The sequence below is a fragment of the Balaenoptera borealis genome, assembly GCF_965194805.1.
Source record: "Balaenoptera borealis genome assembly, chromosome: 18".
NCBI classification, from domain to species: domain Eukaryota; kingdom Metazoa; phylum Chordata; class Mammalia; order Artiodactyla; family Balaenopteridae; genus Balaenoptera; species Balaenoptera borealis.
In genome coordinates this window covers 49,182,765-49,204,083 of record NC_138877.1, presented here as the reverse complement: position 1 = coordinate 49,204,083, position 21,319 = coordinate 49,182,765, and the positions used below count along the sequence as shown (strand labels likewise).

Sequence of the window (21,319 nt, the reverse complement as noted above, 5' to 3'; positions counted from 1 at the left end):
TAATGCATTTATATATTGCAAAATAATTACCATAGTGTTAACACCTGCATCAAGTTACTTACCATTTCTTTCTTTAAATTCTTAGTGGAGTATAGTTGGTTTACAATGTTGTGTTAGTTTTTGCTGTACAGCAAAGTGAATCAGTTATACATATACATATATCCACTTTTTTAGATTCTTTTTTTTTTTTGGCTGTGCCACGTGGCATGCAGGATCTTAGTTCCCTGACCAGGGATCGAACCCATGTCCCCTACGTTGGGAGCACAGAGTCTTAACCACTGGACCACCAAGGAAGTCCCTCTTTTTCAGATTCTTAAAATACCACTTATCTCATGTTGCAGCCTCAGGAATCCACCCTAACTCAGTGAAGCGTGTATAAAACATCTACATTCAATTTTACGGGTTCAGAACTTCATTCTGGACCAGTCTGGTCTTTCTTCTGCTATACTCATTCCAACCCATCTCTGCTGTGGTTTTTTTTTTATTGTTTTGTTTTGTTTTGTTTTGGGGGGGTAAAATGTATACACAGTGAAGTAAGATTTCAATGAGTTTTGCTAAATGTATACACCTGTGTAACCAATATTCTCCTAAAAAGATGAAGGACCATCCCACCAACCCTGTGTTTTGACGTTAACTCTTCAAATACTCTTCCACCTTTCCACTGCCTTCCACCTTATCCTTTAAGACTTAACTGAAGCCCCTTCTTCTTCAAAACACACCCCAAATTCACTCACATACCTCAATCTAAATTACTACTAATTTTAAGACCCTAGCCATCACTATCTGTCTCTTAACTAAAGCAGTGGAATCCTCACAAGTCTCTCTACCCCTATTCTTATCCCCCTCCCCAATGTATTATCCACAGAGTAGTCAGTGATCTAAAATTATAAACCAAATCAGGTCACTCTCCTGCTTAAAACCCTCCAATGGCTTACCATCACACCTGCAATAAATCTAAATTCCTTTTCCTGTATTCCTGTATCACTAAGCCCTCCTATTCTGACCTCTTCTCTTGTTATCTTCCCATTATTTTCAATGCTCTGGTCATATGAACATTTTTTTCTGGTCCTACAACACAGCGAGACTTGCCTACTCTAGGGACTCTGCATTAATTATTCCCTCTATTCTCCCTGCCACTCTCCCCTCTTCTCCCATTTCTATGACTGGCTACTTTTTGCTATTCAGATCTCAACTTCAAAGTTACCACTCACAGAAGCCTTCCCTAACCACAAAAATCCAAAGTATCTACTCAGTCACTCTCTAACACAAATCCGACTTTAATTTCTGCATAGCGGTCATTATTGGTATGTATCTTATTAATGTGCTTATCATCTGTCTATTCTCACAAGAACATAAGCTCCGTGACTAAGGAACTTGCCCACAGTGTTCACTGCTGTAACTCCAGCGCCTAGGACAGTGTCCAGCTCGTTAAAAGTAGATGCTAACCAAACGTTTGCTAAATAAATATATATGTTCATACTATGCAGATGGATATTGTGCCTGTGTCCCAATACAGAATCTCCCATGAAATTCAAAGAGAGTAAGAAAGATATAGCTAGTCATCCAATAAGGTAAATCCTTCATAAGAAAGAAACGGAAGAACTGCAGCTTTAATTTGAGGCAAAAATAATAATAAAACACAGATTAAGCCAAAGCTTAGTTCACATAAAGTTTAATCAGTCAAGTTAATGAAAATATCAAAATTTTTGAGTTAGTGTATGGCAGAAGAAATTTAATTTTGTTGCAAATAATATAGTATTTGGTGCTTCCATTCTGGACAAGCTAAGCTGCAGAAAGAGCAATGGCATTGAATCTCAGTTCATCAGGGTCACGTTCCATAAACTTCTTGCAAACTTCTATGGCATCCTATAGGGAAAAAAGATACATAATCTTTCAGTTTAAAAACGTGTTTTACTTAAAACTGATAAATAAATGTTTCACATTTTCCTAATCCATACTAATTTTATCCTGCAGACTTCTTTTCTCAAATAAAAAATAACTTAAAGGACACTAGAAGAGTGAATGGCTGGTGGTTTAATTTGATTAGTACAAAAGTATAAGATCCGCTAAGTGTTCTTTCTTAAAATGCTTTTAAGAAACTTTTAATATGAAAATTACATATTTTATTGATTCTAAGCCATAAAATTTGTTCGTAAATTTAAAAATCTCTAAGATCAAGATATAAATGATGGTATCTTGGATTTAATGAAATATGGGATACCATGTGCATCTCTTTCAATACTATTCTTGTCTTTTTCAAATTTGATACTTGTTCACACAAAGAGCTCTGCAAACCTCTTTATTTGCTGTAGATTTTTAACGCTAGTTCAAATTTTTCTTTTTGGATTTTCTCAAGAGAGCCAGGACAAGGAGAAATACAGAAAAATGTTATACCAGTTATCTTTTAATTTATTTATTTTTGCCATGCCACGTGGCATGCGGGATCTTAATTCCCTGACCAGGGATTGAACCTGTGCCCCCTGAAGTGGAAGTGTGGAGTTTTAACCACTGGACTGCCAGGGAAGTCCTATACCAGTTATCTTTAGAGATGTTTTAAAGATAACAAGAACATTAATGACACTGAAGGTGGGGCAACAAGTTTTATTGTTACCTCTAACAAAGTTTCATCACTAGTTTCCCCATGGTTAATTGGAAATGGTTTCCGTCCATCTGTGGAAAATAGATGAACAGGTGAATGGTTAGTTGTTTGTATAGGATAATGTACTTTCTTTCTTTCTTTTTAATACTATAAACAATTAACAACATGTATTTCATGTACAAATTTTTCCAATTCACCCAGAAATATCCTTTATCCATGTTGTTTTGTTTTATGTGGGATCTAATCAAGAATCACATATTCTATTTAGTTATCATATCTCTTTCGTCCCCCTTGATTAAGAATGACAGGACAATGTACTTTTAACTTCCATTTTCCTCTTCCCACAGTGAGGCAAAAGTTAAAAGATAAAATAATATATCCTAAAACAAACACTTTAAGTATACTACCTATGAATATTTTTAACACTGATAGTTATTTAGAACCTTGCTTCCATGTTTGAAAGCCTATATTATCTTCATAAACAGACGTTATTAGAAATAAATACTATTGGCTTTAATTTCCTAAAAAAGAATATGCAAAATTAATGTCAGCTTTTCAAAAATTATGACCATCAGAAATATAAAAAATTTCTTTCTTCACTTTAAAGCTTTCTGATGAAGGCTCCTAAGTAAGACTGACATGTTTATACCAATGAAAGGAAGCCACTACAAGGTTTATATATTACTACTACTAATTGTGTACCAAGGTAGGCGTATAGAGCAACAATCTAAATAACCTAGGATTATTTTACTGACCACCAAAAGTAATCAGTATCACCTTGAATAAACTAGTACTTTTTCAATACTATGAAAAATGAAAAAGTCCAGAATTATACAAACTCATGCTAGCCCAAAGTTAACTGATACTCTCTATACAAGCCTATAATTTCAGATGTTTTATAAGTGGCACATCAAGTTCAAGCCATAAAACACAATTCCCTCTATAATTTCATGGCTTCTAAACATAATAAAAAGTTTTGAATCAATATGTATACATAGTGATAGACCTGGACTAAAAGATACTACTTCTAAAGAAAATATGAGTGAAAATTAACCAAACCAAAAAGCAAAACAGGACAATTATGAAATCTGGAGAAATAAAAAAGTTAAAAAGAAAAGTACATTGACTATGGCTCATCTGAGAACAGTATTTCTGTAGTCATAAGGATATAAACAACTATAACAACACTGGAAGAACAGGAAAAAGTAAACCATGTATTCTGTGATTGGGAGGGAGAGGTAGGTAAAGAGGGTGACAAAGGAAAGCTAGATTATCTTCATTGTGGGAAGCCAAGGAATAATATTAGGTAACTTCCACCTCTAGCCAGAATGAAATAATGTACTGGACTAGGCCTTCCACTGGAAACAACTAAAGACCTGGACAAAATATCTGAAACCATTGTTTTATAGATTGGGAAACAGGGAGCCCAGAACTGTTAGGAAGCCTAACAGTAATACCCACTATCTGCCAGTGCCGGAAAGGAAAACTCAAGCAGCCTACAGCAGCCTCAGTTAGGAGACGGAGGGGAAAGAGAGCAGAGTTCAAGGAGGCTGAGGCAGTTGGAGTTTGCACAATGCCAGGAAGAAGGTAGCTACACACTTTGGAGAGCTGCTGCTTTTTGTCTGGGACCAGGCCAGGATCAGTGGGCCAGCTGCGGGCGGGAAGCAGTGTCTCTGGAACAGAGCTTTGGGCTGGGGTGGTCAAGAGCTTGCTTATATACCAGGGGAATGCGTAAATCAGAAAAGAAATGAAGGATAAGGAGAGCTAGATTTCCCATGTTCAGAAAAGGAAGTCACAAATATGGATAACACTAGAATCAACTGTATAATATTAGTTTAGAATTATAAATGTGGATGTAAATAAATGCTTTTGAATATATAGAGAAACAGATATAATTGTGTGTGCATGTATATCCATATTCACATACATGTGTCTATGTATATAATACATACAAATATTTCCTAGCTCTGTCCTCTGAGAAAGCCTGGAAGTAATGATATCTTAATAGCAATGAACACACTTAGCACCCAGGTCTTGGTTCTAATCATCATTTTCCAATAAAAGGAACCAGGGCTCCTTGGAGAAGTGGCTGAACACAGGGCTGGGGCACGGAAAACAAAGGATGAACCAGGAAATGTTGTTCTACTAGAAAGTTAGAAAGTGCTCAGAAGAATGAGAGGGACACATCAAAAGGACATATGCCAGGAACTACATGAAGCCCTAAGGACAAGAGGTGATAACAGAAAGATGAATAGCTCAGTCCCTTTCATCAGCTAACCTTACAATTAGGTATAGAATGAATATATTAAAGACTACCACTACCCTTTGTTATACAATTGTCCTGTAGAAATTACCTTGCACCACGTCTATAATCATATAGCCTTGTTTTTTAAAATAAGGGTACTTAGAAATGACTTTTTTCTTAAAAACCATATGCTGTTCTCTTAACCACTGTCTTCTATGCACTAACTCAATACTCCTCTTGCTCAACATTCCTTTTAAATTTATTAGGAATTTGCGTCAGGGCTACCACCGATTCCCCTTGCAATGAGTCAGCAACTGCCCATCTTCATTTGTCTTGTATTCATCCCTGTCCTCTACAACATCTCAAAGATTCCAGCTATTCTTTAGAACTCTGAAATTCTTTAAACTCATTTAAAGAATGTAATCCTCAAAGGGCTCTAATTCTCTATCAGCAACATCGATCATTCTTCCTGCTAAAGAATACTTGAACCAAACAAGACCTCAGTAGTTCTGCCTTTCTTTTCCGATGTTCTTAGTTCAAACCAATTTTAAAATACTTTCGTGTTGACCTTGGCATGCTACAAAAGAGAACTATTCTGCACATGTAGTCTATCCCTGATATACGTCTTTCCTTCTACTGCCCTTTTAGTCTCTGAGCTCAGAAAGCTAGCTAATCAGTCAAACTGAGGTTTTTAGACAACTCATTCCTTCCCATGAGATGATCAGAGATTTTTTTTCTTCTGAATATCTTTTAGATGTTATTGTTTGCTCTATTATAAAGTCTCCCATTCTGAAAGTCACCATCACTTTTATAGTCTCTGGTTACGGATCATATTTATCACTCCTCTGGCCTTTCCTAAATCTACTTTCTTGAAGTCAACAGAATGTGTCTGATAAGTCTCAGCACTCTCTTTACTTCCTTTTGGAACTCTTCAGTCTTTAAGTAAGTTAAGGAAAATGAAAGTGAAAAGTTAATATTTACAGCAAATGAGAAGAAAGAGAACTAAAAATCATGGTATCTAGAAATTGAAAAGGATTTCACTTTTTTGTTTCTTTATTCGGCCTTTTTTAATCAAAGAAGGTCTCAGAGAGAAAGACAAAAAGGACTCATAAGTACTATCTACCAATTTTGAAAGAATCATAGAAGTTTCTTCTGCCTGAATGAATCAATTTAAACTATTCTCGAGTTATTACCCTCTAAAATTATCCTCTAATTATCCTTTAATTATCAATTAAAATATCCTCTCCTCCAAATACAAACTAAAGTAGTCCACCTATAGTTAAACTTTTAAAAGGTAAGTGCAGGAATAGGCCAAAATACCAAGTAATTAATCATGGCTACTTTGACACATGCCTTAGGGAACTGTTGCCAGAAAACATAGACTCCTGTAAAGTCTTTTTAAAAATCAGATGTGATACAAAGGGATACTACAAAAGCCTGAAAACTAGTGGTACTCATTACTGAATACAAAAACTAGTCATTATGAATAATACACTATGTTTTAAAACTAGTTTCAGGATCAAGATGGTTCATCCAAGATGTTGATGATAACCGACTCAAAAATTTAGTAAAGACTGCTGAAGTGATTTACAGGAGTTTCCTAAATGATTTAGCAAAGCATTTTCCTGCTTTGCTAAAATGCAAAGGTGGTATGCAGGAATTCTCGAATTATAAGTTACTTGAACATCAAAAACATATTTATTTTTTCTAGTAAAAAATTTTAAATGGAAAACTTCCATTATGCCAACTCAATGTTATATGGTAATCAATTAATTTAGGTAAACATAATAAAAATCAACAGTCATGTTTATCATAAATACAGATTTCCCCATTTACTATTTCTTTCCCCAGGATAAATTAAAATAGTTCTTACCTAATTCATAGAGATGCCCATCTACATGAACTAATGCAATAAAATGAAGATCTACTTTTTCATCTATATTTGGTGCCTGGAATAGGAGGGGAAAATACATATTATATATATTAGTAGTCAAACAAATCAATCAACTACATGTAAACACATACAAATAATATCAAATGACATGAAAAAACATTTATCCAATATAATTCAAGGCTTAATCTTTGATATAGTGGACAGAGTGAACATGCCTACATTTATACCAAATGTGCTTGCCCATCAACAAGGAAAACACTGACTCAAAGCACACCTTTCTTAATCTCAATTGATTTTAACCTAAAGTTTTGTTCACGCTGGAAGCCCAGCACCTAGCACAATGCCTGGTACGTAGTAGGTACACAGTGCATACTTGCTGAATGAAATGAATGCATGAACTAATTTGTCTGATCTCTGAAATTTGAAATAATAAAGTTTTTAGAAGTTTAATAATAGCATAAACAGAGTTTAAAAAAACTCTTTTCAAGTTAAATTTTAAGACATCAAGAAAGTGAGTTCTTCCCTTAATGATGTAACCTTAATTTCATTTTTTGAAAACTGCAATATAGACTTAGAATAAAATAAGTATTTTTATTCATCCTAGATTCAAAAAGTTTAAAAATGAAGAGAAACAGGAAAATAGCCCAAAAGAGTAAAGGAGAAAAAGGGAATGTGAACAAGTTAAAGTAAAATTTAACTTAGCCTACGATTTTTCTCTTGTTTTCTCAGTGAACTATTTGATATTAAAGCTATACCTAGGTTTTTCTAGCTTACCAAATTCAATTTGCACGAGCAACTTGTGCTACATTTCTTAGACATTCAAATAACTTATGCAAGTTAATACATGATAAACTAGCACTGTCTACAATATACAGTAACTACACAGATAACACTAATATGTGTTAGCTATATACCAAATCTAAATGGTTTGAAATGAAATATAATCACTGTTAAATGTAAGTACAAATTTTAGAGGCAAAAGTTTTAAAGAGGCATAATCAAGTTTTATCTCATATTATTTAATATCCAGTAAGTAACACAACAGTATCAACTCTAAAATTTCTATTTTTTCACCCTCAAGTAATTATATAATTTTAAGTTTTAAGTAATACGAAGTTTTCAGATGCAGAAATTGAAAGGAACAGAAAAAACATTACTATCTTGGATTTACTGGATGCCTCTACAGCATTTACAGATAGTGACTCATCTAACCTCGTACTATTCTTCAGAGATTATTGCCCTCAAATTACGAATGGCAACAACGCAACATAAATTGCTGTGGCAAACTAGCTCTTCCTAAATTCAACTTAGAACTAAAGAATTTCACAGTTGGTAGGAATCACAGTTACGTAGTTTTACTTGTTGCTCCAATGCTAGACTGCTCTCTACTGTAGCCCCATCTTGTGGTATCCCCACAAACAACAGGGAACTGCCACTAGGTTTTCAGGCAGTCCATTCCATTTTGACAGTTTTGTTAGAATTATCCCTCATACTGAGGCAAAAAATGTTTCCCAATATTTTCCATCATCTTAAAAAAGTCTAATCCCTCTTGAACATGATATTTCTTCAAACACTTGAAGACAGTGATAATGAGTTCCCTTATTTTACTGGTCAGAGAAACAAAGATTTTAGTGATCACTCAATCCTATACCCCCATTTCACCAATGACCAGAGAGAACCCAATTTTTCAAGGTTAAATCTAGGCAATTCTACCAACTATAAATTCAATTCTATAACAAGAACACTATAAAAAATTCCTTATCCAACTAGGAAAGGGGCTTGATTTACTTATTTTAAGACACAATTCTCCAATAGGATATCAAGTATATTTAAAATCTTTTGAGCTATTATGTCTTTAAAATTATTACTTATTTTAACACCATCTGTTCTTAAGAATAATACCTCTAATAGCTTCTGGTTTTTACATTTTGTCAGTAAATACAACCGTGCTAGAGATAAAAGTAATACAACCAGAATCAGAGACCTGAATATGTACCCAACCCCTGTGAGCACTGGGTTTCTTATGTTTTGAGGTTTAAACGAAATGCATGAAACTACTTTGTAAACTGTTAAGTGCCATATAAACGTTATGTGTTATTACAATACTAAGACTACATTATTACAAATGCAAGAAGTCACTAAATCTAGTGACTCAAAATTGTGAGTCATTGTACCTTTTATCCAAAAGTGCATACTAAAAATATAAAACGCTAAAGAGGGCATGAAAAGCCTTCAAAATATTATAAAAGATAAATGCTCAAAATTTCTAAACCTTCCACAAGACCTCAGCACCTATGACAAGCCTTTTCCTTTGGTCAACTTCAATTAGTCAGAGTCTGAAATCTATAATTATCCAATTGCTTAAACATTATTCCACTGAAAACAAGAATACATAAAAAGCAAATTTCAGTAAGTCTTCTGTTTCAAAAAATGACCAATAACTAACAAAAGGCAAAAACCAGAAGCTACAGATTAGATAATTTTTACCTACATTTTTATATCTTATTTTTTACAAAGTTTCTTAATTTAGAACATACTTCTTATTACCTTGAAGAATTAAAAAATGATGTATGTGACAAATCAATTAGATAGAAATTAACCAAATGCTAAATAAAAAAATTTCAAATTATAAAAAATAGTTTAAATTTAATTTATAATTGTGGCACTAAATATATACCAGGCATTGTTCTAAGTGCTTTATAAGAATTGACCAATTAATTGTCATATAAACCCTATGAGGTAGGTAATATAGTTATACCCATTGTACTCTCAAGAAAATTGAGGCACAGAAGTGTTAAGTAACATGCTCTGGGTCACAAAGCTAGTAAGTGATAGAATCTGATTTCAAATCCGGGCAATGTCATTCTAGAATCCATGTTCTTAACCACTAGGCTATGAAAACACTTATGAAGCTATAAAGCAATGGAATTAACATGGGGAAAAGATCAATATTACATAAAAACATAAAACTGAGAATGCCAATTTTTATGACATGTTCATTTATATTTAGAATATTTTTTAAGTACAAAGGAATTTATTCCTATTTGGAATCAACTGTGCCCAGGTCAGAATTTAGAAAATTAGGGTTTTACTCTGATCATCTAATTCACTTGTATCTCCTACTGTGCCAGCGTATGGCACAGTAGGGAAGCAATAAGTATCAGATGGATAAATAAATACGACAAATGCATGTTGTGACCCAATAAGGATAATGAAATAGAGAGACACCAGTTTGTTGATACCAGTTTGTTGACGAAAGGCTATTTAGATGACCATACTGATATTTGATAGAAGCAGATGTTTAAGGAAAAGTGCCAAGACTCCACCTCATAGTTTGAGAATAGCTCTAGAAGAGTAAATAAGGGGAAGGAAAGAATGTCTGACACCAACTTTTAATTTTTTTAAGCATGAAAGTATGTGTAATCAGACTTCCTCTGGCTTCAAAAGTCACGATGATTTACTGAAGTGTCACGTTTCTTATAAATGTGTGACGTACACAAAATCTTTCAGATGTAGCATTTCTAGGTAGGCTCTGCCAAGCTATAGTCATTACCATTAATTTTCTAAAACGTCAGAAAGACAAGAACTATAGTTGTCATCCTGCATCTTATTTCAATTATGAGAATTATTAGAATTCCATCATCAACCTCAACATTTAAGGTAATTAGCACAATTACAAGAACAAATGTACTTTTTAACAGTTTGCTAATATTATCAACTTAAGAAGGAGAAATTACAAAATTTATGGGAAGTCTATATCAATTCACAAGGAGAAAAATCGTCACCTCCTACTTGAGAAAAGATCTTTAGAAACTGAATAGGCAGGGAAGATTGGATCAAGATTAAACCAAGTACCTGAGCCACCTCAGGGAATAAAATAGCTCAGATGAAACACCCTACACCATGGAGGATTAGATTAAGGATAGAGTAAGTAAAATAACCCCAAAGCATGACAAGAGACTAAAGTCATGTTCAGAAACATGAAAAAAAAATAAAGTAAGAGATGGCAAAGAACTCAGACGGTACACAGCATTTGTTGACCTGAGTCAACTAAATGAAATCGGAAAGATGAAGGGTAAGAGAATACATATTCACTTTAACAACTGACAGGAACTTAAACATTATCATGAAGGTCGATCAGCACTCATCAAAAGGCAGGGACCTGTTGGCGTTACATGGAGTGGAAAGATGGATGTTCACCAAGGCACTGGTGAGAGTCAAGCTGGACTGCACAACATAGAGGTATGCTTGCAGTCTTACTGGGGGAGAAAAAGCTAACGGTTGATGAACCAAGAGAAAAGCGCTCTGAAGACTGAAGAAGTTTAAGGGGAAAAAAAAATGGACTGCCCCTGTCACTGGAAGAAGAGATGGAAGATTGACTACACTTACAACAGAATGGAGACCCAAAGATGGTAGGCGTAAGAAGGGTCGCCAGCGACGAAGACGGAGAGATGGACTGGTGGCCTTTGCAGGGTCTACATGGTTACGTTTGACCCAGGGCAGGGATGCATGGTGACACCATGATGAGGCCTTCTCTCCGCAGTGGCTAGAATGAGGCTGTGATGAGGATGGCGAGGAGGACTACGTGATTAAAAAAGAGAACATTTTACTGAGACCACGTTACTGGGAGGTCAGTTATTCTTAAAAGCAACGTATGGTCATACTTGGATTTATATGGTCTAGTATTTTTAACCAGTCATAATTTAGAAAAGGATCGTAAATGAGTATTAGTTAAAGGTACGTGAAGTGGAAATACATAACCAAAGTATCAGGTTATATTCCATAGCTTCTGTGAAGTGCACATCTACACTATCCTCATTCGTATAGCGCAGACTCATGGAATTATTTAAAAGTCACTAAAGTGGAATTATTACATCAAACTGTTGGAAAAAAAAAAAAAGAACACACACACACACACAAAACACATAACACATACAAAACGTACAGAGAATTATGTGTAAAAGAAAACTGTATGGTAACAGGCACTGGTAAAAAAGAATTCCTTAGCAGTAATAAGCACTAAGGAAAAAAACAACTTCAAAATATAGAGGAGTGAAACAAATCCCTCAGAAGCTGATGCCATGCATAAACTATCCTCACACTTAGGCTGAAAAGTTAAATGGAAACTATCATGGATTATTAGCCATCTTTTAGTAAAAGAAAAAAACAGTTAAAATATGTATCACTTATTTTGTGCCAGGCACTCTTTTAAGCACTTTACACGTATTAATTCATTTAATCTCCCAGTAACCCATGAGATAGTACTGTAATTATCTCCATTTTACAAGTAAGAAATCAGAGCACACAGAGGTTAAGTAACATAACCCCGGTCACACTGCCAGGAAGCGGCAGGGCTGGGATTCAAATACAGGAAATCTAGTTCTAGAATCCAATGATCTTAATAACTGTGGTGTACAGCCTAAGTGGCCAAGAAAAAGATTTTAATACTAATTTATTAGACCAGATTCCAATGAGCAGAGGAGTAATCCTCTTAAAATTAGATTTTTGGGAGTCACCTTTTCGAACACTATTGTACCACAAAAGGTGAATCTGACCTAAGAGTTTTCCACCAAATGCACATGCTAACAATAACTAACTTATTAATGGTAATCCAAATGATCATTTTACAATTGTCGCCTCCAATAAATAACACCAGCACATGAAACTGAGTTTAAAGCAGTAGGATAAAATTATAATCACTAACAACCATAGTGAGAAGAAGTAAAAAAAAAAAAATAGTGATATAAGTCCTTGCTTAGTGATAATGGATTTCACTAGCCATGACCTATTTTCTTTAGGAAAATAAAGCGGTTTTCCTTGAACGATTTCTAAGACTCTTTCAACCCTGAAAATCCTATGATCCTACTTAGTACTTCTGATCTATGTAAATAATACAATAACCTGAAATAAAGGGTTTTAAAAACATGTTTGTGAACAGTTTAGCTGCTCATAATAAGAATCAATCAATTACAAATACATAAATGAATCCTATACTTTGCTCTATATGGGAACAAAGGTGTATATAATAAAGTGTCTGCGCTCACACAGTCTAACAGATGTTTGTCATATTCAATCTGATTACATTTAAATAACAGAAAGACGGAAGAGTGGGGAAGAGGAAAAGGAAAATGGATGCAGACAGAAAATGGAGTAAAGGAAGAGAGGAAGAGATGACTAATGAGTAGTGGAGAAAACAAAAATTTTCTAAGAATCTAGGGAAGGAGAGATTACTAAACCAGAAGTAGAACCAAAGGCATACATTGAAAGAACATATAAGGTTTGGGCAGGCAAAATGGGAAAGGTTTTCCTAGCAAAGAATTCAGTGTGAGAAAAAAGACAAAAATAGGAATGAGGATGACATGTTCAGAGGACTAGACTATCAGGTCTGGGATCTGACTTTACCCCTTCCATCTAAAAAGTTATCCTGTGACTTGTTCATAGGTGCTGGCAGAAGACATGAGACTCTTGTGCCAGAGACAAAGGGCTTTACTCACAGCACAGCTCATCACTGTTAGTGTCAGTTCACATGAGGGCCACACAGAGGGCCCAGAGGGATGGCTGCACACACAACGGGCTGCATTACAGGAGAGGAACACTGAGCCTGGGGAAACTGATGTATTATAATAAGCAGTAAGCAAACCTGTCTTTGTTCTGGAGGCAGACATTACCTCATCCCTCGCAGTGCTTACTGGGAGAAGAGTGATTTCTAACTTCAAGTATGATGGCTCTCTTCCTTTGCCATTTTTGAAGAATGTTTTTTAAAACTTAAAAAAAAATGTCAAATTTACAAAGAGTTACAAAAAGAGTACAGGCAACACCTAGATTTACCTATGACATTTTACCCTAATTTGCTTTATCATCTGTACTTACACTCTCTTGCTCTCTTCCTGTCTCTCTACATTGTTTTTTTTTTCCTCCTGAACCATCTGAGGATAAGTTATATATATCATGGTCCTTTACCCCTAACTACTTCAGTATTTCTTAAGACTAAGAAAATTCTCTTGGACTTCCCTGGTGGCACAGTGGTTAAGAATCCATGTACCAGGGGGCTCCCTGGTGGCGCAGTGGTTAAGAATCCGCCTGCCAATGCAGGGGACAGGGGTTCAAGCCCTGGTCCGGGAAGATCCCACATGCTGCGGAGCAACTAAGCCTGCAAGCCACAACTACTGAGCCCGCATGCCACAACTACTGAAACCCGTGTGCCTAGAGCCCATGCTCTGCAACAAGATAAGCCACTGCAATGAGAAGCCCGTGCACTGCAAAGAAGAGTTGCCCCCGCTCACTGCAACTAGAGAAAGCCCGTGCACAGCAACAAAGACCCAACACAGCCAAAAATAATTAATTAATTAAAAAAGAAAATTCTCTTTTATAACAGCAGTTATCACCTTCATAATTTCATATAGATATGGGCTGTGTTAGGATGTGTGTAGGTTGGATGTCACGTTAGACTTCTAACCTTCCATCCATATTTTAATTTTGTCAGTTGATCCATTCATGTCTTTTGTAGCATTTCCCCTCAGGATCTAATCCGGGAGCAGGTATTGAATTTTTTTGTCATGTCTCTTCAGTATCCTTTTCTTTTCTACTATAAGCATTTAGTGCTATAGATTTTTTCTCTAACCCCTGCCTTTTCTTTTTTACTATAAGCATTTAATGTTACAGATTTTTCTCTAATCCCTGCTTTAGCTGCAACCTGTAAATTTTGATATATTTAATAATTTTTCACTCAGTTCAAAATGTTTTCCAGAAAACAAATTTATGGTTACCAAAGGGGAAAGGGGGGTAGAGGAGGGATAAATTAGGAGTTTGGAATTGGCAGATACAAACTACTATATAAAAAATAGATAAACAACAACATCCTACTGTATAGCACAGGGAACTATATTCAATATCCTGTAATAAACCATAATGGAAAAGAATATGAAAAAGAATATACATATATATGTATAACTGAATCACTTTGCTGTACACCAGAAACTAACACAGCATTGTAAATCAACTATACTTCAATTTAAAAAAAATTTTTAAATGTTTTCTCATGTTCTCTGTGACTTCCTCTTTGATCCAACGAGCTATTTATAAGTATATTGTTTAATTTCTAAATATATGGGGATTTTCCAGATACTTTTTACTGTTATTAATTCCTAATTTAATTCCATTATAGTTAGAAAATATTCTTTGTATAACTTAAATTTAAAAAAATTTTTTTAAGATTTATTTTCTGATCCATAATATGGTCTATCCATGAGCACTTAATCATTTTTTAGAACAATTTAAAAAACAAAATTTATTTTATATTTACCTTCACTTGTTCCATTTCCAGTGTTCACCAATTCTTTGTGTAGATTCAAGTTGTAGTGCAAGTAAGCTTGTAATGAATTCTCTCAGTTTTTGTTTGTCTAAAAGACTTTATTTCTCCTGTATTTTTGAAAAATATTTTTGTTCCATCGAATTCTTTCAGCATTTTAAAAATCTTTTCTTCTTTTTTTAAAAAAATATTTATTTATTTGGCTGCGCTGGGTCTTAGTTGCGGCACACGGTATCTTCGTTGCTGCGTGTGGGATCTTCATTGAAGCGTGTGGGATCTTTAGTTGTGGCACATGGGATCCTTTAGTTGCAGCATGCGGGATCTTTAGTTGCAGCGTGTGGGATCTAGTTCCCTGACCAAGGATCGAACCTGGGCCCCCTGCATTGGGAGTGCGGAGTCTTAACCACTGGACCACCAAGGAAGTCCCTCTCTTTTCCTTCTGATTCTACCTGCACATATTAGATCATCTGAAATTGACCCACAGCTCTTGGGTGATCTGGGGGGTTTTGTGGGGTTTTTTCCCATGATTTTTTATGTTTGTGATTCAGTTTGGGTAAATTTCTAGCAATTTATCTTCACATTTTCTGATTCTTTCCTCAACATTTGAGCAAGTCTACTGGCAAATCCATTAAAGGCATTCTTCACCTCTGGTACTGTGTTTTTAATTACTAGATTTCCATTCGATTCTTTCTTAGAGCTTCCAACTCTCTGTTGATATTCCCCATCTGTCGGTATCTGTTGTCTACCTTTTCTACTTGAGCCTTTAACATATTAATCACAGTTATTTTAAGTTGCATCTGACAGTTCCAACACCTGGATCATATCTGAGTTTGATTCTGTTGATTCCTTTGCCTTGTGACAGTGTGTTATTTTTCTTGTTTTCTTCGTCTTATAATTTTTGTTTAAAAGGCATACAACCTGTGTAGGAGCAGAGAGACTGAGATAAATGTATTTATGTCTGGGAATGGGCATGCCTCTTCTTCTGCTAGGGCTTTAGTGTGTGGACTTGAGTCAGTCTAGTTAGAAGTTGTGCTGTTTGGTTTGTTTTCGCTATGGTTATCCTCAGTAATCTACCAGCTTAAAATCTGCCTCGCATTACTGTGTGCTTAGGGTAGGAGCTGGGTTGCTGAATGCTTTCTTTTTCAATGTTCTTGTTCCACTCATAGCTTTAGGATTTTTCTCAGAGTCTATGCTTCAGAGAAGGTCTCTCTTCATGCTCTTGGCCTACCCCACACATTTGACACTTGTTTCTTGGTGCTGGCTGGTCTAACGGTGGGAGGGTGAAGGCATTCTTTGTTGATACGGTTCAGCCTCCATCATAAGTAGGTTGTTTGTACCTGGATATCAAGGACAAGGCTTTTCACGGGATCCTTCCCTCCTCCATTGATTTCTCTCATAGGAGTTTCCTATACCTCCCTTGAAGGGGTAGTTTTGTCTGTTCCCTTCTCCAAGGAGGGTTTTCTGTCTCAGCATTGTTAGGTTTTATTCCCTAGGGGAGAAGAATCCAGGCCCTTCCCAAAGTAGAAGCTGCCTCCTTCCCCCAGGCCTGCACCTTGGGCCTCTCTCTTGCCTTGTCCCTAGTTTAAGCTTATAGGCACCCAGTGAGGTCTGTGGAGAGTGGATGTGAGCTCCCCTTTGGCACTGCTTACAGGGATTTTATAGTATCATACCAGCCTATACTTGACCTTTAGCGATTTGTTAAAACTTTTAACGTTTTTTACAAAGAAAAAAAATCATATTCTTCACGCTGCTTTCACTTTCCATATATTTTGGGCATCTATCCACCTCAATAAGTATATATCTACATTATTTTTCACGACAACATATTATTCCTTAAATAGATGTACCATAAACATATTATGGCATCTTTAGTTTGTTTCTAGTTTTCTACATTTATAAACTATGCTGTAGTAAATACATTCACACAGGTATCTTTATATGTTCATCAGTCAACAATAATAATAGCTAGCATTTAGTGCTTACTATTACATACCAAATGTTCTAAACTGTGGATGCTATAGAGTCTCACAATGATCCTACTAAGGTAGAAATTATGATCATTTCTATTTAAAGATGAAGATACAATTTTTGCCCAAACATTATCAGATTATCTATGGGTAATTTTAGCCCTCTTTTTGATCGTCATGTTTTCCATATATAAGAGGAAGGAATGAAAAAAAGAAAGGATATGTTCAAAAGCACACCCTCCTGAATGAGTTCCATACATCAAGGTTCATGTGTGTGTGCATGTGTTTCTATTTGGCAACTGTTCTACAATATCAAATACAGGACAGTATGTTACTACATTATGACTGTCTTACTTGTAACTACCTTGTAATGCTCTTAGAAAAACCTTTTATCCACTATCATAGTGCTAGCATACTAAGTACTGTTTTCCATAAGTAAATGAATATGTTGAGTTGTTAAACATTAGAACCAGTAATTCTAAATTTTTACTCTAGTCATATTTATTTCTACCTCCTAAAGCTAAAGGAACACAATATATACACATTTTTTCCAACTGTACAATTTGTAAAGGTAATTTAATTCATAATATAGACATAACTGTGTACATCACATATATTTTCAATTCCAATGAAAGTTTATATGATAATTCAGGGAAGGACCTTTTTTTTTTTTAACATCTTTAATGGAGTATAATTGCTTTACAATATTGTGTTAGTTTCAGGAAAGGACTTTCAAGTAATATATTTTAAGAGATGAAAAGACTGATATGAAGAACGCTATTATGGAATCTTAATATTCCTAGGCTTTCTCTTAGAATTACAAATATTAAAGACATATTCACCAACTTTTACATTGTCATATTAGCCGCTAAAGTAACTAAGTTAGCTTTGCTTTCAAATATGAAAATTTAAACTGTGAGTAGAATCTTCAGAATAAATAGCCAATTTCCTTTCCACACTAACTGGAAAAGATCAAATATCTACAGCTTATTCTTGAGTCTTTCAGAAGATTTTAATAAAGAGCTCACTTTCTAGAGCATCTGAATAAAGAACTCATTTCCTCAGTTTTTCAGTTCTGGTAGAGGAATCCAAAGTTGTCAAAAATTATGTATTTCATTAGAATTATTAATGACATCAATGTCTGCCAGGACATTAACACTGAACCCGTGCCCCGTCTGCTTATACTGCGTGGGTCTGCAACGGTATAATGTGACTTCACGTACACCACTGCAATATAACCTATCTCTTCATTACAGTTTTGAAAAAACCAGAACAGGCTTTTCAAAAACCCTAGGAATTAAATGATTTGCTCTTCAGAAAGTACTCTAAGGAGTTTAACAAATATTTTTTGCATAAAGGAATTAGGTATAGACATTCATTTTGAGATTTTTAAGCATTCTGATTCTGACTTAAATCCTCTTGAGTTTAAAAAAAAAAAAAAAATACAGGGTGAGCTATTTGGACACAGCCCATGAGCATCAGGGCAGTGTCGGGGTCTTTTAGAGGCACAAGGATTTAGTTGACTTGCCCACAGTCATATAACTAGTGACTCTCAAAGCAGAGGCAGAACCCATGACTCCTGGCTCCAATTTCAGTGTTTTCATGTCACACAAAGCCACCCACCCATCAACTGTCAACTACCTAATTCATAGAGGCAAACCTATTACTATCTCTAGCTGTATTCCCAAAACAATCAACAGTTCAAATTTTTCTATCTTCAAAGTTATAACTAGTTCAGAAAGAAACCAAAATACCTGGGTCCTAAAAGGCCAAATTACTTTTCCTTCACAGTTAATGTGTATGTCACTTTGTATATGAAAAAATGAGTCAACTACCCTTTAAACTGTTTAATAACCACAAAATTAGAAATGCCATGAAGGCTAAAAAAAAAAAAAAATTTTCAAACCTTTAATAAAAAGGTGGAAAGAGTGTGTCGGTCTAAAAAGCCAAATTACTTTTCCTTCAGTTAATATACATTCTCTGGGTGTACAAAAAATAAAGAGATTACTCTTTAAAGTACTTAATAATAACCAAAGAATTAGAAATGTTGTAAAGGCTAAAAAGAAATGATACAGACCTTTTAACAAAGGGGGCAGAGGGTTAGACTAGTATTACTTCTTAATTAAGAAATCAAGTGTTTGGTAGTTTATCCTAAGTGCTTAAATCTAAATTATTCTAAAATGTTAAAATAAAGCAAGTAGATTTTGGCTTACACCCAAAATGTTTTCCCATCTAAAAGGGCATCCTGTTACTAAGAAAAATATCATTATAACCGTGTAATTTCCTAAATATAAAGGGATCATTGGCTGGTAGGTACTTAAAATAATTACTGTTTTCCAAAACATAGATAACATAATTACCAAAAGACTGTGGTTGGTTTATGGGTAAGACTTTATGTTTAATATAAGGAAAAATCTACTGTTGACTAAGAGCTTGTTTGTTTTAGCAATTTTTATTTATCTATACATTTTGTTGCCTTAAGAGCATGGACAGTACTTACTAGCTGTGTGACTTTGGACAAGTTAGTAACTTCTTTGTCTTCCAGTCTGTAAAATGGGATAACATCTATCTTAAGGAACTGAGAAGATTAGAGTAGGATACACACAGTGCTTAGTATAATGCCTACCACATAAGATGCGTTCAGTAAATGGTAACCATCATTATAATAAGATGACAGACATACTTTTAAAAGCAGTGAGAATTTAAGAAGATGAGAATACTTGGCAATTGATAAGCATGTCAATTTCCATTGCATTCACCCATAAATGACACTTAAGAATAATCAAGACTGATACTGTAACACCCCAAAATGATTCCCAGTGTTTCCAGCGACCCCAGGTATCTCATGGTGAGACTCTTTTGTCTTGAATACCTACAAAATCATTCCTTTTATTGACCTGATAAAATATATACTTAATCATGAGAATTAAATTTAAGTTATTTCCAGAATAGGACATGTCCTTTCAAACTTTAGAGATACCACTGAGTCTAAAAAAATGTCACATGGAAAGGAAAAAAATTAGGAACTTCTCTAGGGCTTCCAAATGCCATGAAAAGAAGTAAAATTATAAATGTAGGCATACATGCACGAGGATATGTACACATATATAAAACTTTAAAAGTTTAAAATCAAAATTATAAATTAATTCCAAATGGACTCCTGTAGATTTGAATAAATTTCAGTATAATATATTGAATTACACTAAATTTGAGGTCCAAATTTAAAATAGGAAAGTAAAACCAGATTCATGCAAAAGATGCAAACTTTCCTACAAAGTATCCATGTTCAGTTGGCAAAGAAGTCAAAGTGAAACATGGGCTAGATATCGAAATACACAAAATACCACTATATATTCCATGGAAAATGGCAAATTTCTTCATTTTGCTCACCAAATAAATCAAGATATCCACAGATTTCTAGATATTCTTTAAAGACTTTTTTCTCTTACTGGTTTAACAACTGTATTTTCTCACTTCCGTTTACAATTCTCCAAAATCCCTATTAAGATAATGACCTATATCTCTACACTTTACATTACACTCAAGCTTACCATTGTTAAGCTGGCCAAAACTAAGTCCTAGAAATTCTTTATTTTTATTTTTTTTAAAAATTTAACCTCTTTATTATTTTCCCTGGTTCTGGATTATTTTTTTTATAGGATTTTTTAAAAATTAATTAATTAATTTATTTATTTTTGGCTGTGTTGGGTCTTCGCTTCTGTGCGAGGGCTTTCCCTAGTTGCGGCAAGCGGGGGCCACTCTTCATCGCGGTGCGCGGGCCTCTCACTATCGCGGCCTCTCTTGTTGCGGAGCACAGGCTCCAGACGCGCAGGCTCAGCAGCTGTGGCTCACGGGCCTAGTTGCTCCGCGGCATGTGGGATCCTCCCAGACCAGGGCTCGAACCCGCGTCCCCTGAATTAGCAGGCAGATTCTCAACCACTGCGCCACCAGGGAAGCCCTATTTTTTTTTTTTTTTTTTTTTACAATTTGAGAGTAGCTCCAATAAGATTCTCATTGACTACAAACGAAAAGAATCTTAAATCTTAACCCTTTGTTTTGGAAGGTTGTGGTCAAAATGAAAACAGAAAAATCCACCATCCTCAAATATCATTACAACCTCAACTTTATTTTTATTGCTGGAGACATTTTTAGGTAGAAGAATTACATCTAGTCAGGTCTGGAAGAGTAAACTGATGAGTTCAAAATAAGAAGTTACTTTAAAATAATAATAGTTATATATCTCCTTTTCCAAAACCCTGATATTGGAGAAAATAAGAAGAAGATGATGCAGAAAGAATAAAAAACA

At 34.9% G+C, this 21,319-nt stretch overlaps 1 protein-coding gene across 4 annotated transcripts in view; it reads right to left on the bottom strand.

The window, feature by feature from the left end:
- Nucleotides 1–1,656: 1,656 nt before the first annotated feature.
- UCHL3 (ubiquitin C-terminal hydrolase L3) overlaps nt 1,657–21,319 on the bottom strand; it is a 43,463-nt gene continuing 23,800 nt past the window's right edge. For 2 of the 4 annotated variants that reach the window (XM_082365997.1, XM_082365998.1), the window contains exons 6-9: nt 11,128–11,319; nt 6,718–6,793; nt 2,612–2,670; nt 1,657–1,866 (exon numbers count right to left, since the gene is read on the bottom strand). In XM_082365997.1, the coding sequence (XP_082222123.1) occupies nt 1,783–1,866; nt 2,612–2,670; nt 6,718–6,793; nt 11,128–11,319 (411 nt within the window). In that variant the 3' untranslated portion in view covers nt 1,657–1,782. Of the gene's footprint in view, nt 1,867–2,611; nt 2,671–6,717; nt 6,794–11,127; nt 11,320–19,513; nt 19,560–21,319 lie in introns of all 4 variants that reach the window. The other 2 variants (XM_082366000.1, XM_082365999.1) reach the window with 2 other exon arrangements.